At 32.2% G+C, this 13133-nt stretch overlaps 1 protein-coding gene across 1 annotated transcript; it reads left to right on the plus strand.

Annotated features, from left to right (window-relative positions):
• Positions 1 to 830: 830 nt before the first annotated feature.
• On the plus strand, positions 831 to 11195 carry LOC126975931 (uncharacterized protein PF3D7_1120000-like). Its single transcript, XM_050824046.1, has 7 exons — positions 831 to 1111; positions 1190 to 1418; positions 3613 to 3807; positions 5610 to 5675; positions 6660 to 6814; positions 7236 to 7320; positions 7689 to 11195. The coding sequence occupies exons 1-7, from the start codon at positions 1032 to 1034 to the stop codon at positions 10935 to 10937; spliced, it is 4059 nt and encodes a 1352-aa protein (XP_050680003.1). The 5' UTR covers positions 831 to 1031; the 3' UTR covers positions 10938 to 11195.
• The last annotated feature ends 1938 nt before the right edge of the window (positions 11196 to 13133 follow it).

The raw sequence follows: 13133 nt of genomic DNA on the forward strand, positions 1-13133 counted from the left end.
GTACGTACCTATACACAGTTCTAGTGCTTTATAGGTTGCCGATATTACTTGCTTTATCTATACTAATATTATAAAGCTGTAGTGTTTGTTTGTTTGAACGCGCTAATCTCTGGTACTACTGGTCCGATTTGATTGATTCTTTCAGTGTTGGGTAGTCCATTTATCGAGGAAGGCTATAGGCTATGTTTTTTTTTTCAAAATTAGGGATCCGTTATAAAATTGCTATTTTATAACACAAGGTGTAAAATCGAAAACCTATTTTTGCGTGCGCTGCAAAAACTATTGCCAATAGAACAAAATGATGTACAGGCTATAATATAGGCAATATTTTATTACTTATAAAACAATCGCGTGAATTATACTTTATATGGCAAAACAACGTTTGCCGGGTCAGCTAGTATTAACATAACGTGGTCGTCATATAGAGTGGGCCTGATACTGCTCTGATAGCCTACATAGAATATTTCCAAAAATATATATTTTATTCTTGCAAAACATTTTTATGTGTGTATCATTGTATGGACAACATGGCAAACCAACCAGTCGAGTAATTTCAATGTATTAGGGAACTTAACGTTAATGAAGTTTACACTATACGTTATTAGCAGTAATAATTGAAAGAATCTATTTTCTGCAGATCAAGATCTTCTTTTGCCATTTGTCTTTAATTTCATAATATACAAATGGTTCATGGAGAACTATCTCTCGTGACTCTTTTGGCATAAAACTTACAAAGCATAGTATATTATTATCGGCCTATGAACTTGCATCCCGTGGCCGTGACCCGTACTAATCATAGAACGTGCCTATAAATAATTAAAAAAAAACTATATGTCTTGTTGTTTTTCATAGCATTAAAAATTTAATGAATTTTTAACATAATAAATTAATGAAATAATGAATAAGTAAAGGTCGACTTCGTAAGGTTTTTTTAAAAATGGTACATTCAACAAACGTTATTACAACTCATAAACATCACAAACACACCGTGTAAGAATTATTCACGAAGCGATACATAAAATTTTCGGATAATGTCTTCTCCTCAAACCTTTAATTGTGTTTTGTGCTCAAAATCATTTGATGATAAAGAAACATTACAAGAGCACTTCAGGTATTAAAATACAAATATATAAAAACATTACTGAAATTAGTCTTAGATTCCTACTAATAATATAAATGTATTTTTAAGGAAACACGGCGATCCCGCTTTTCATCAAAACACGAAAATAAAATCTAAGACTCAAAATGAAATTCCCACATCAACCGAAAAAATTGAAGAGAATGAAATGGTTGGCTGTGATGTCTGTGAAGAAGTATTTCCTACTATATCAAAGGCTATAACACACAAACACAAAGTTCACCCTGATCATGATGGTAAATACTTTTGTCCATGGTGTGGGAAACTTTTCACAATGAAGGTAATTAATTCTTAAAAAATATGTTACACTCCATGCTATGGAGCTTAATTATAAAGTTATTCCAATGGGCATGCATAACAATAATTCATTTAATTCACTGTCTTGCTATATAATGCTAAGCTACCATTTCTGATGCTTATATCCCAGCTGTCTCCGATTGAAACTGTGTCTTATGAAATGTGTGTATGAGATTAAGAAATGGTACTCCAACTAGGTAGATATTGGAGTCGTATTGTGTATTATTATTGATGTGAATTTGTTTGTCATACAAAACCTTTTATGTTCAAGCATGAATCAAACTTTTTTTTGTGTAATGATAAGGCATTTTATGTAACATAATTTTAATTTAATGTTCAAAGTCATAGTCAAATAAGTTTTATTCAATTAAGCTTAATCTTAGCAGTTTTGAAGTGTCACTTCACAAAATATTTCTCTTAAATTACTGAATTTACCATATGTTTGAAAAGAGTTGACCTCGTGAGAAGAACATATAAGAAACTCAACAGCCACTCTTTCAATGAAATAGAGTATTTTACAATGACTGTAATATACATAATAAATTCGTTTGAAAGCAGCACGCATATGATATATGAGTTGTGTTTTAATAATATAAACTATTTCATAAAAAGTATTAAAGAATTAACTGTATAAATATATATTAACATAATATATTGGATGCATCAACCTTTATTGCTTGAATTCATTGTTTGTGTAAGAATGCTTTATGTCATGATGGTTGTGATTACTGTCATAATTAGTAATTGCATCTAACAAATACAATGGTTTATTAACTATAACAGGTCTACCTGGCACCACAAGCAGCACCAGTTCAATATTTTTTTTTTTTATGGAATAGGAGGACAAACGAGCGTACGGGTCACCTGTTGTTAAGTGATCACCACCGCCCACAATCTCTTGCAACACCGGAGGAATCACAGGAGCGTTGCCGGCCTTTAAGGAAGGTGTACGCGCTTTTTTTGAAGGTACCCATGTTGTATCGTCCCTGAAACACTGCACAAGGAAGCTCATTCCACAGCTTTGTAGTACGTGGAAGAAAGCTCCTTGAAAACCGCACTGTAGAGGACCTCCACACATCCAGATGGTGAGGATGATATCCTAACTTGTGGCGTGTCGTGCGAAGGTGGAATTTGACAGAGACATAACATGATGCCTCAGCACACATGCCATTCAGTGAGCATAACCAACCATGTTATAGCATCTATATATAACTAAAAATCACAAAATGAATGCTCACAAAGCTAGCCCACAAATGGATGGAGGACCCCAAAACAGTGGATTCTATAAAAACCCTAAGAATATATAGTAGTAATGTTACATTCAATTATACAATCTTAATATAAAGAATTGTTAGATGGACCAGAGGCATCTATTTTCCATACTTCCTTATCCTCTATATATTCTTTAATCATATAGTAGGCTTTTTGAATAAGGCAATTCTTTGCAACTTTTTTGAATTTTGAAGGTGTTAGGCATGTGATATTACATATTTGGAATTTTATTAAAAAGTCCACACTAAGACAAACAAAACGAATTTTGTATTTTACTGAGTCTCGTTTTTGGAATAGCAATTTTATTTTTATTTGTTGTATTGACTTATTTTGAATGTATTCATTATTTCTATTATAAACTATATATAATATTTATATTATAAATAAATTGTGAAGCTATTGTTAGAATTCCCACATGTTTAAAGTGATTTCTAAGGGATTCTCTAAAATTCAGATTATATGTGGCCTTAACCAGCCTTTATTGCAAAACAAATATTGTTTTGATATCAGCTACTTTCCCCCATAGCAAAATTGTGACGTAATGATAGCATTATTTTACATTTCCATAGGAAATAACTGAAATGTTATAGTCTCTAACTTTTAATAGATTTTGAGGTGTGCCAATATTTATCTGTCACACCAAGGATAAACTACTTATTTCATCTAGAGACTACAAATAATGATAATTTTACAACCAATTTAGAAACTATCTATTGAATTTATTATTCACATCATATATCCTCATATATACAATCAAAAGGCTGTGGATGTCTGCAGTATGAAAAGGATATTACATTACTTTGTTCAGTCAATCTTCTTTCATCTATTCTTGCTACATGAGTGAAGAACATCAAATGTCCTTTATAATAATTTAAGAAGTTTATGCCAAATTGTTTTATTTTTAGCATTTATACAACAAGCATATACAATCCAGCCACCAAGGAGCAACAAGTGAGGATGTCAATGATTTTCACTGTGATTGTTGCAATGTTGACTTCTTCATGCCCTCAGCTATGATGCACCACAATAAGTTCTTTCACAGGCTAGATTCTGAGATTAATAACATTGGTACATCAAAAAAGATCAAACTATATAATGAGGTATGTTTTAAATATCTCAAAATTAGTTAAAGAAACAAAATACCATAATCACAGAAGTGTTTATTTTTTTTTTATGTAATAGGAGGACCGACAACCATACAGGTTACCTGATGATAAGTGATCACCACCACCCACATTCTCCTGCAACACCAAAAGAATCGCAGGAGTGTTGCCAGTGTTTTACAAAAGTGTATAAGCATTTTTAAGGTATTGACTTCATATACATCCGTACAGGAATGCCAGACATCCAGGTGTGTGAAGGTGAAATTCGGTGGCAGGACAAACAGCACTTCGGAACACTCCCTGTGATAAATGCTGTAGAAGACCCACAATAGACGAGATATTTACGCAAAGCCAAGTGATGTTATCCTTTCACAAAGTACTACATCCTTGAAAATTCTGAAAATGAGAGCACCACGCCATATTTGGCCGGACCTGGGCCTTATATGATTACAGTATTATTGAATTTGGCCACATTACGGTTTATTACACTTAGTTTGAATTGAAGCCAATTTGGCATTGCTTTCCAGGTGACCATTTAATTGCCCATTACCAAAGATTTAGCAACCCAGTATTCCGATATAAGCAAAACAGATTATGTGTATATTTAATATGTGCTGCAAAAACTTAAGATCCCTTTTGAAGGATGTTGTCTGGCAAAGGTTTTTTGGCAAATTTGAAATATTGATATTAGAAGTGCAGAAAGCTGAAAAAAATAAGTTTTTAACATAAAATATATATTTTTTTAAATAATTTAACCTTTATTAAGTTGTATTCTTTATATTGTGGCTTTTGTGGAGAGGTACTCCACAACTGAGCCAATATCATTATTTATTTTAGTATATATGTAATAAATGGCAGTTGGGAAATGCCAGACTTACATGATTGAGTAGATATTTAGTCGATATATATTTAGTAGTAGGTAGATATTTCTTTTATATTGATGAATAAAAATAGAACATTTTAAAGTTACAAAATAAATAAACAGAGACAGTTGTGTTTGAAACCTTGACCTTGTGTTAAAAAAAAGTGTTTAATTAGCCCTTTTATACTAATCCACTCATCTTGTAGAATATAGTGACTGTTGATACTGAGTCTTGGACAAAGTAAAACAATATTTTGAATAGTACAGTATTAGGCCAGGTACACATCCTACTGGAATGCAAAGCCATTGCCAGAATCAGGCTGGGGTGTCTTAAAGAACGTTCACTCAAAGAAGAGGATGTGCCCTGCCTAAACCTTCTGAGGATCATACACCTCTTAAAAGTAATAGATGTTGAGGAAATATTTAAAACTTCGTCACAGTAAGACAAAAAAAAGACGGAAAAAACGAGGAAATATGTGCCACATTTTTTTGTGCGCTAGCGCATTCAGGGAGCACAATGGGATTCACCAGTGGGAGGCTCCTTTGCACAGGATGCCGGCTGGATTGTGGGTACCACACCGGTGCCTATTTCTGCCGTGAAACATTATTGTGTTTCGGTCTGAAGGGCGCTGTAGCTACTAAAATTACTGGGTAATTGAGGTGATGTCTCAAGGTGACGAGCGCAATTGTAGTGCCGCTCAGAATTGTAGGGGTTTTTAAGAATCCTGAGTGGCATAGCATTGTTATGTGCAGGGCGCATCAATTACCATCAGCTGAATGTCCTGCTCGTCTTGTCCCTTACTGTAATAAAACAAAAACAATAGATCCTAGGATTTAAGTTTATCTTAATTCCCAAATCATAATAATAATAGGCCAGATACAGTATTTATTATATTTTAGTTATGTAATAAGTAATGATATAACAATTATGATTTAGGAGCTGGTACAAATCTTCTACTGTCCATTTTGTGGAGAGGAATACAACAACAAGGTTAATTTAAATGTAAGTTCAGCTTTAATATTAATAATATGTGTCTTCCTTATTATACACATTTTAAATGAACATTGCTGACACACAGCAATCATCTCAGGAATAATCCTGATCTAATCCTGAGATCCTCTCCACATAAATAATTATGTATGAGAGATTATGGCAATTATATATTTGGAGTGTTATAATAGCTAATTGCATTTTTCATTTATATTGTAATATTTATATAAGATAATATTATGTTACATACAGATTTACAATTGGATGTAGTTCCAAAAAAAAGTTCCAAGCCACAAATATCACATTTTAAGGAATCCGTGTTTAAAGTTTAATAAACATTAGTGTATTCCAAACATGTGGGTTGGGCTACTAAGTCTATTCTATTCTATTCTTCCTACTATGGCTCCTGTGGAAGGTATACCACAAGTTTGCCAATGTCACGTTAAGGTAGACCACCAAGCTTAGAGTATTCTTTTACTAATTTTAATGGTATTGATCGGTGCTTAAGATTGAAACAAGTTTTATTTTCTTATACCTGAAACAAATATACATGCTGTTAGGACTATAGACAAACACAAATATAATTACTTAAATTATTTGATATAAGTACTTAGTGCTATTTACAACTTAATCTTATTTATTTTAATATATTTACACAAAATATATACAAAAGGAGTGAAAACTAGGGAGAGGAGACATTTAAAGGAAGTTGGGCGGGGAATTTCAGGAGGTATAAAATTGTATAAAGAAGGTTGTGTTTTAAAAAAAATGAGTGACAGTAGGTCTCCCATTTTTTGACAGTCAGTTAATATGAATCACGTGACCAGTTTTGTGTTCTTAACGCAATTTCGACATGATTGTGGTTTGGAACGTTTTTCTGGAATTACGTCAAATTAATACTATTAAAATTATAACAGTTGAAATAAACTGTTTAAATAATGAAAAATGCTTTCAATTGAATGAAATATATATTTTAGTTATTTTGGCTTTTTTTAGAAACATATGAGTGATGACCATGGTGATGAAAATCAAGCTCCTGAAGATATTCTACGATGCCCACTGTGTGAATCAGTTTTTTACCACCTAGATGCATATGAGTTGCATTTGACCTTCCATTCAACTGAGGATTTATATAGTGAACGAAATGAAATGTAAATATCACATTTTTTTTATTCTTCTTTACTTTAAAAGTACCTAACTGAAAAATATTGTTTCTTAAGATCAACTTTGCCATATGAAAATGATGAAATCTATTTGAGTACTAAAATATATAACTATATTTTATGTGTCATGTATCGGAATGTCTGTCTGTGAATAACAACAATACTCTATGTATTTGGATATATAATAATACTCGGATTATAATAATCGGATTGGATTTTACTAGTAGGTATTTCACCAGTTTTATATATTGGGAAGAGTTATTAACTGAAAAAAGCACACTTCAACAAGCTCATAATTAACTGAAACAAACATACCTATTTAATGTCACGAGCCTAGATTTCAATTTAGCAATGAATGTGTGTCACTTAAGTTGATTTTATTTTATTATATAAATAATACATGTTTCAGGATCAAAGAAATAGTTGAGTTTTCACTAGATGCAGTACCACCACTCTTGGAGAAGCTTCCCACTTTAAATGAGGATATGACGGTGGTGAGTATGCGACTTGAACAACAATAATTGTATCTGATACATTATAGTATCGCATCAATTTCTTTGCAACATCAACCTTATAACCCTGAGTCGTCTTATAATAAAGGGAGACTGCTTTCAAATATCACAGAAGGAATATAGATCTTAAATAAATCTTATTATTATTATTTAATATTTACGATATGTTATGATTAGAACATGATCTATTATGACCAATTGTGATCATAACCGCGGCCGTATACGTCATTTGGCTGTCTGCGATTTTTACAATGCGATGCTTTGTAATTTAATATGAAACTGAGCTTGAGACATTTTTTAATTTATCATTTGAAAGATTTTCGACACTCAATTTAACAATTTAATTTCAGGATAATTTTTTGCAAATGGTAATTAAACAAGACAGCGGAGATACAGAAGAGTTGGGTAAAATAAAATCTAAAAAGCACAAAAAACATAAAAAATCCAAAAAATCATCAATTACCTTAGACGAATTTCTAAATATGAATAAAGATGTTTTTGGAGATGGTCTTAATGTCCAGGGTATAGAGGAAGTACCCACTGGAAGTGTCTTAAAGAAACCCAAACTTAAAAAAGTGATTAATACTGCTCATGTTAAAACAAGTAATCTAGATTTAGCTAAACTAAAAAGACAAGGTATTGTCATCAAGACAAAATCCAGCCAATCTTCTCCTACTCTTGTTATTCCCGAGAAACCCTTAAATACTATAGACAAAACAGTAAAATTAGAAAAAAATCCACTAGACACTGTAACAAACCCAGCTGACATTATATCAAAACTAATGAAGCAGGGTGTTGGTGACATTAAAATTGTAAAAAAATCTAATGATATATTAACTGATCAAGATCAATCAGATAAAATAGATTCATCATCGGATTATAATAAATCTGAAGTACCATATTCACCACAAGCTAATTTAGATACTCGGCAATGTGCTAATAATCGAACCGAACAATCTGATGAGAAATCCCAAGAAAATGTAACAAATATTGATTTAAAAAACGAAAAACACCATGATGAAAGTATCACTTTTGGCAACCACACTAATGATGAAGATATTGATGAAACTCAAAATATGACTGATAATTATGAAGAGACATTTATAGACAAACAGGAATTAAAAAGTTTAAAAGAAGATGAGTTGAACAATGAGTCATTAGTCAATTCAGATACTGAAGAAATCGAAACTACAAATAATTCATTTGGTAAGGAACAAATTTCTGAAAATGAGCAGGAGATTTATTCACCAGGTAAAGGTAAGGAGCCTACAAATATATGTAAGGATCATTTAAACAATACATTGAACTCTCTTAACATAAGCAAAGGAATAACAATTAAATCTTTAGGACAGACATCAAAAAGTTCTGAATGCAAAGACAAAAATGACCAAAGTACATCTCCTAAGACACCAATAGATGTATTTAAATGTTTGAGTAAACATATAACTATAAAAAAACCTGTTAAATCAAAAGAATATTTACCCTATGAAGACGATGAAGGCAACAATGAAGAATGTGCTTCTAAATTAGAACCTGCTGATGATAGTCTCGAAGTAGCAAATGAAATAGAAAAATTACAAAATCAAGATAATTTTAAAAACAATATACACATAAAAAGTAATAAATATTGTATGTCTCCTAAACATGAAGTAGACAATAAGACAAATGATATTTCGAACCATCTAAATATTTTAAAGAAACTGAGAAATGTGACTGCTAAACCGCTGACAACTTTAAAGCAAAACGTACAATTAACGAGTCCCGTAACATCACAAAGTATAAAAAAATCTGCACCCAACGACGCAATAGATAAAGAAATTGAAATATTCAATATAGATGATTCTGATAGTGATCCCGACGGGGATCATGTAATTAATAATAAAGAAGGAATTGTTGAATTAAAACCTGTAAAACAAATAAACTTGAAAGATAGTGATCATCTTCCCAAAGAAATGATACAAAATCTAAAAAGGAATATAAATATTAAGCCATCACAAAAAAACATGACATCACCAAATCCCCAGTCTAGTGATGGCCAACAAGAATATAAAACAACAATAAATCGCATGACTGAAACAAAATCTATAATTAAAACTAATCAAAATCGGTTACACAAACAAACTCAACTTCAAAAAACGCTTCAAAATTTAAGCCAACATATCACGATAAAGTCAAATATATCTTCTCCACCACCAAATTTTGATGACCACAGTGACATGGATAACGAAGAAATGGAACATCATAACAGTGACGATGGTAATGAATCTGATTCTAGTACAGGAAAAGTGAAAATAAGTGAGTTGCATGAGGAAGAAGCTGACAACGATCATGAGAATTTTGATGAAAATGAAATGAACGCAACAGTTCAATCACCTGAAGATTATAACAAAGATGAAGAAGATCATTGGGATGAAAGTGATGAATTTACTGATTTTGAGGACCAGATCAAGACTAATCCAATTAAGATAGGTAATACAAATTCTAACCAAACCATTAAGCAGCGTCCACCTCATAATATAGGTAGTTTAAATAAAGAATTAACAATAAAAAGTCTACGCCAGACCAATCCGTCACCTCAAGTTGAAACAGCCACAGAAGATGAAGCATTTGAGGCGTCACAAAATTCTCGAAACATATCTATAAAACCTAATCCAGTCAAAATTATGAATAAAAACATGACCCAGCCTAGTCACAGTTTCACAGATCAAAAGACTACTTCTTCAACTAATCAAGTAAATACTGTTAAGACTTTAAAGACTTATAAATCTCAGACATTTATAGAAGAGGTCACCACTACTGTTACGAAGACAATAAGAACTGTGAACACTAATGAAAGTCATAATGCTATACAAAAAGTAAGACCACAAAAGATTATGAATACTGGCAATAATATCCGAGGCACTGGACGTATAAGACCGCATGGTCATGTAGTGGGCACTAAAATAAAAAAAATTAACCCACAAGTCAGACCTCAAGTAATACGACCTTCTAATCAAATGGTTGCCATCCGCCCTAGACTGGCAAATCCACAGTCGTTCAACATCAGAAAACCAACACCAGTGCAGCAGAACATGCCTCGCCTAACAAATCTAAATAAAGTTAATAATTCTCAGTCAAGCCAAAGCTTAAAAAGACCAATTGAGTCCAAGGAGGAGGAAACAGATCAAACTGCGATCTTCAAAAAGCCAAAACCTGTCACAATAGCCCAAAAATCACAGTTCAATAGTGAATCAGTTCAATATTCTTGCTCGTCTCAGAGCAAATCAAATTTCTCAAGTGTAAAGGTTGTTAAGGGTAATTCAGTTGCAACAAGCCAAGTACGATCAGAATCATGTGTAAATCAGCAACATTTATCCAAACTGAGTGGTGTCTCTGGCTTGAAAATTGTCAAATCTAGCTCAAAACAGATGTCACAAGTAGAAAATAAGTGCCAAGTAAATTCACCCAAAAACAGTGCGATAGCAGCCCTTGAGAAATTACAAAGCCAAGGTCTGCTGGTAAAGAAACCACGGTTTGAACCCACAGATAATGTAGCCGAAGCAGATTTCTTTAGTGGTAGTGATGACGAACACTTTGAAGATGAACATTTTGATGAATAAAATTTTCTATTTATGTTTGGTTAGAAATTAGATTATGTAAGGTGTCTAGACAATTAAAATTTATTCATTGGTTTAGATTTAAGTAAGGTAAACATTATATATGTATGCACTATGTAAGTTTATAATAATTTATATCTAGATCGAATAAAATGTGTGTTTTACGTTAGGTATATGTGGTACAATGACATATATGTTTATCAATCTAGAAAACTGTAAATATTATATATAAGATGACATAAATGTTGATATTGAAAAATATTCTTTAGTCAAATTTATTTTGTGGTATCTAAAGCTTAACTTTAGTGGTCCCCTTTTTATTTATATGATTTGTTCCCCTTTGAGCTATTTTGTTTATTAGTTTATAATATTGTGATTCGACCTTACTTACGCAATAGTTAAGAAAAGATTTTGTTATCGTTCTGCAGTGACATATCGACTGTTTACTGGCAATAGGTCCTAAGTAATAATTTCCAACTTTACAGGAGGGACAAAAAAGTGATTTATATCATTCTGAGGTACTTAGTAGATTAAAAAAAACACGTCGTTTTTTATTATAGACTCTTTATTTAACGAAATAATATTTTTAATATCTCTAATGCAGTCTTCTGGACGTCTTTTAGGACTTGTTACACGTAACTTTAGTGAACAATAGGACGATTTGAGCGTAAGCAATATGTACTATCTAAAACTTTTACAAAAAAATCAACAATAGTAGTAACAAAATGTCTCATAGTACTTTTTGCAATTCAGATCAACAAATATATTTAAAAAATTTAACAAAAACAAAATATTTCTTTAAAATATAAACTCAAAAAATATGTGGTAAAATCAATAGAAAATAAAACAGTTTAAGGTACATCAACAACAGTTTAAGGTATCGTAAAATTAATGACAGTAAGTACCTAACTAGCTGGGAATAACAGCTTTCAAATCTTGCAGATATTGCACGTAATCAAATATTTTATAGTAATTCTTGCAATTCGAATCAACATTATTAAAGAAATTAAATAAAAACAAAATTATTCTTAAATTACAAAATCAAAAAATTTTTGGTGTAAGGAACTTAAACAGTGTAAGGAACATTATCGTAGAATGAATGACAGTCCCTGGGAATAACAGATTTCAAATCTTGCAGATGTTGCCATTTAGTTTTAGTAATTTTGCATCTTTCTGTAAACATTGAGGGGTACTCATGATTCACGTCAATCTTTTTTGGTCGATGACGTAACGCGATCCAATCATTTGAAAAGTCAGTTTTGACTGTAATGATTCCTGCTGGGTTATAAAAAATTATTTTGATGTCAGTCACACACGGATCGGTTCCAGATCGACCAGGTCTTATGGAAGAATATGAGGAATTGCGATCCTGAGTAATCTTTGAAAAAAGTATGCTGTAACTCTTCAGCTTCATAACGCGATGGAGAAAGCCTTGCTTCTTTAGCTAAAGTAACGTAATCACTTGGTAACTTTATTTCTCGGTTCTTAAGCTTCCGTTCTATGCAGGCGTGCCGGAATCTACTTCCATCTGTGTGTGACCGACCTCTAGAAATTTTTGGAACACTTTATGCCTGTAAGCATACTGAAGTTCAGAAGTGCATTTGCCAAAATGTTGTTTCTGTTCTGCGCTGTACAGCCGTCTGAATAAATAACGATTGGAGTTTTTTCTTCAGTGATACAATAATTATGTAAATAGTCTAACAAGAAAGATACGAAAGTTGATGCAACTAATTGGTTACATTGATCTTCAGCTAAAATTAGTTCACCTTTTTCTGCTTTTTCCTTATCCTGAGCCTTTTCTTGTCGAGCTCTGTTTTTTTTCTCAACATTTCAGTATCTGATAAATTACCTGTCTCATGACTTGAGCATGTATTGCATTTATCCTTTTTAACGCAGAATTGAGATAGGTTTTGCCTGTCGAAAACTTCACAAAATTTCTTAAAACTGAATACTTCAATCTCTTTTTCTTCAGCATAAACTTTATATAACTTGTAGACGTCATTTTTTGACCAAAAAGTTGGTTCCAAATAGAGTTTTGAAGTGTTTTGGCGTGCATAATGAGATGGCACTTTAGGCAGTGAATCAAAGAACAGTTTCAAACTTATAGTGCGCTCTAGATTAGACGCGCGTCTGCTAGTCCTGTGATTAGGGTCACGTGTAGTTGGGTTTGGTATGCTAAAAGTACTCTTCTTGACCCAA

Source organism: Leptidea sinapis, chromosome 38 (genome assembly GCF_905404315.1).
Source record: "Leptidea sinapis chromosome 38, ilLepSina1.1, whole genome shotgun sequence".
In the NCBI taxonomy this organism is placed as follows: Eukaryota; Metazoa; Arthropoda; class Insecta; order Lepidoptera; family Pieridae; genus Leptidea; species Leptidea sinapis.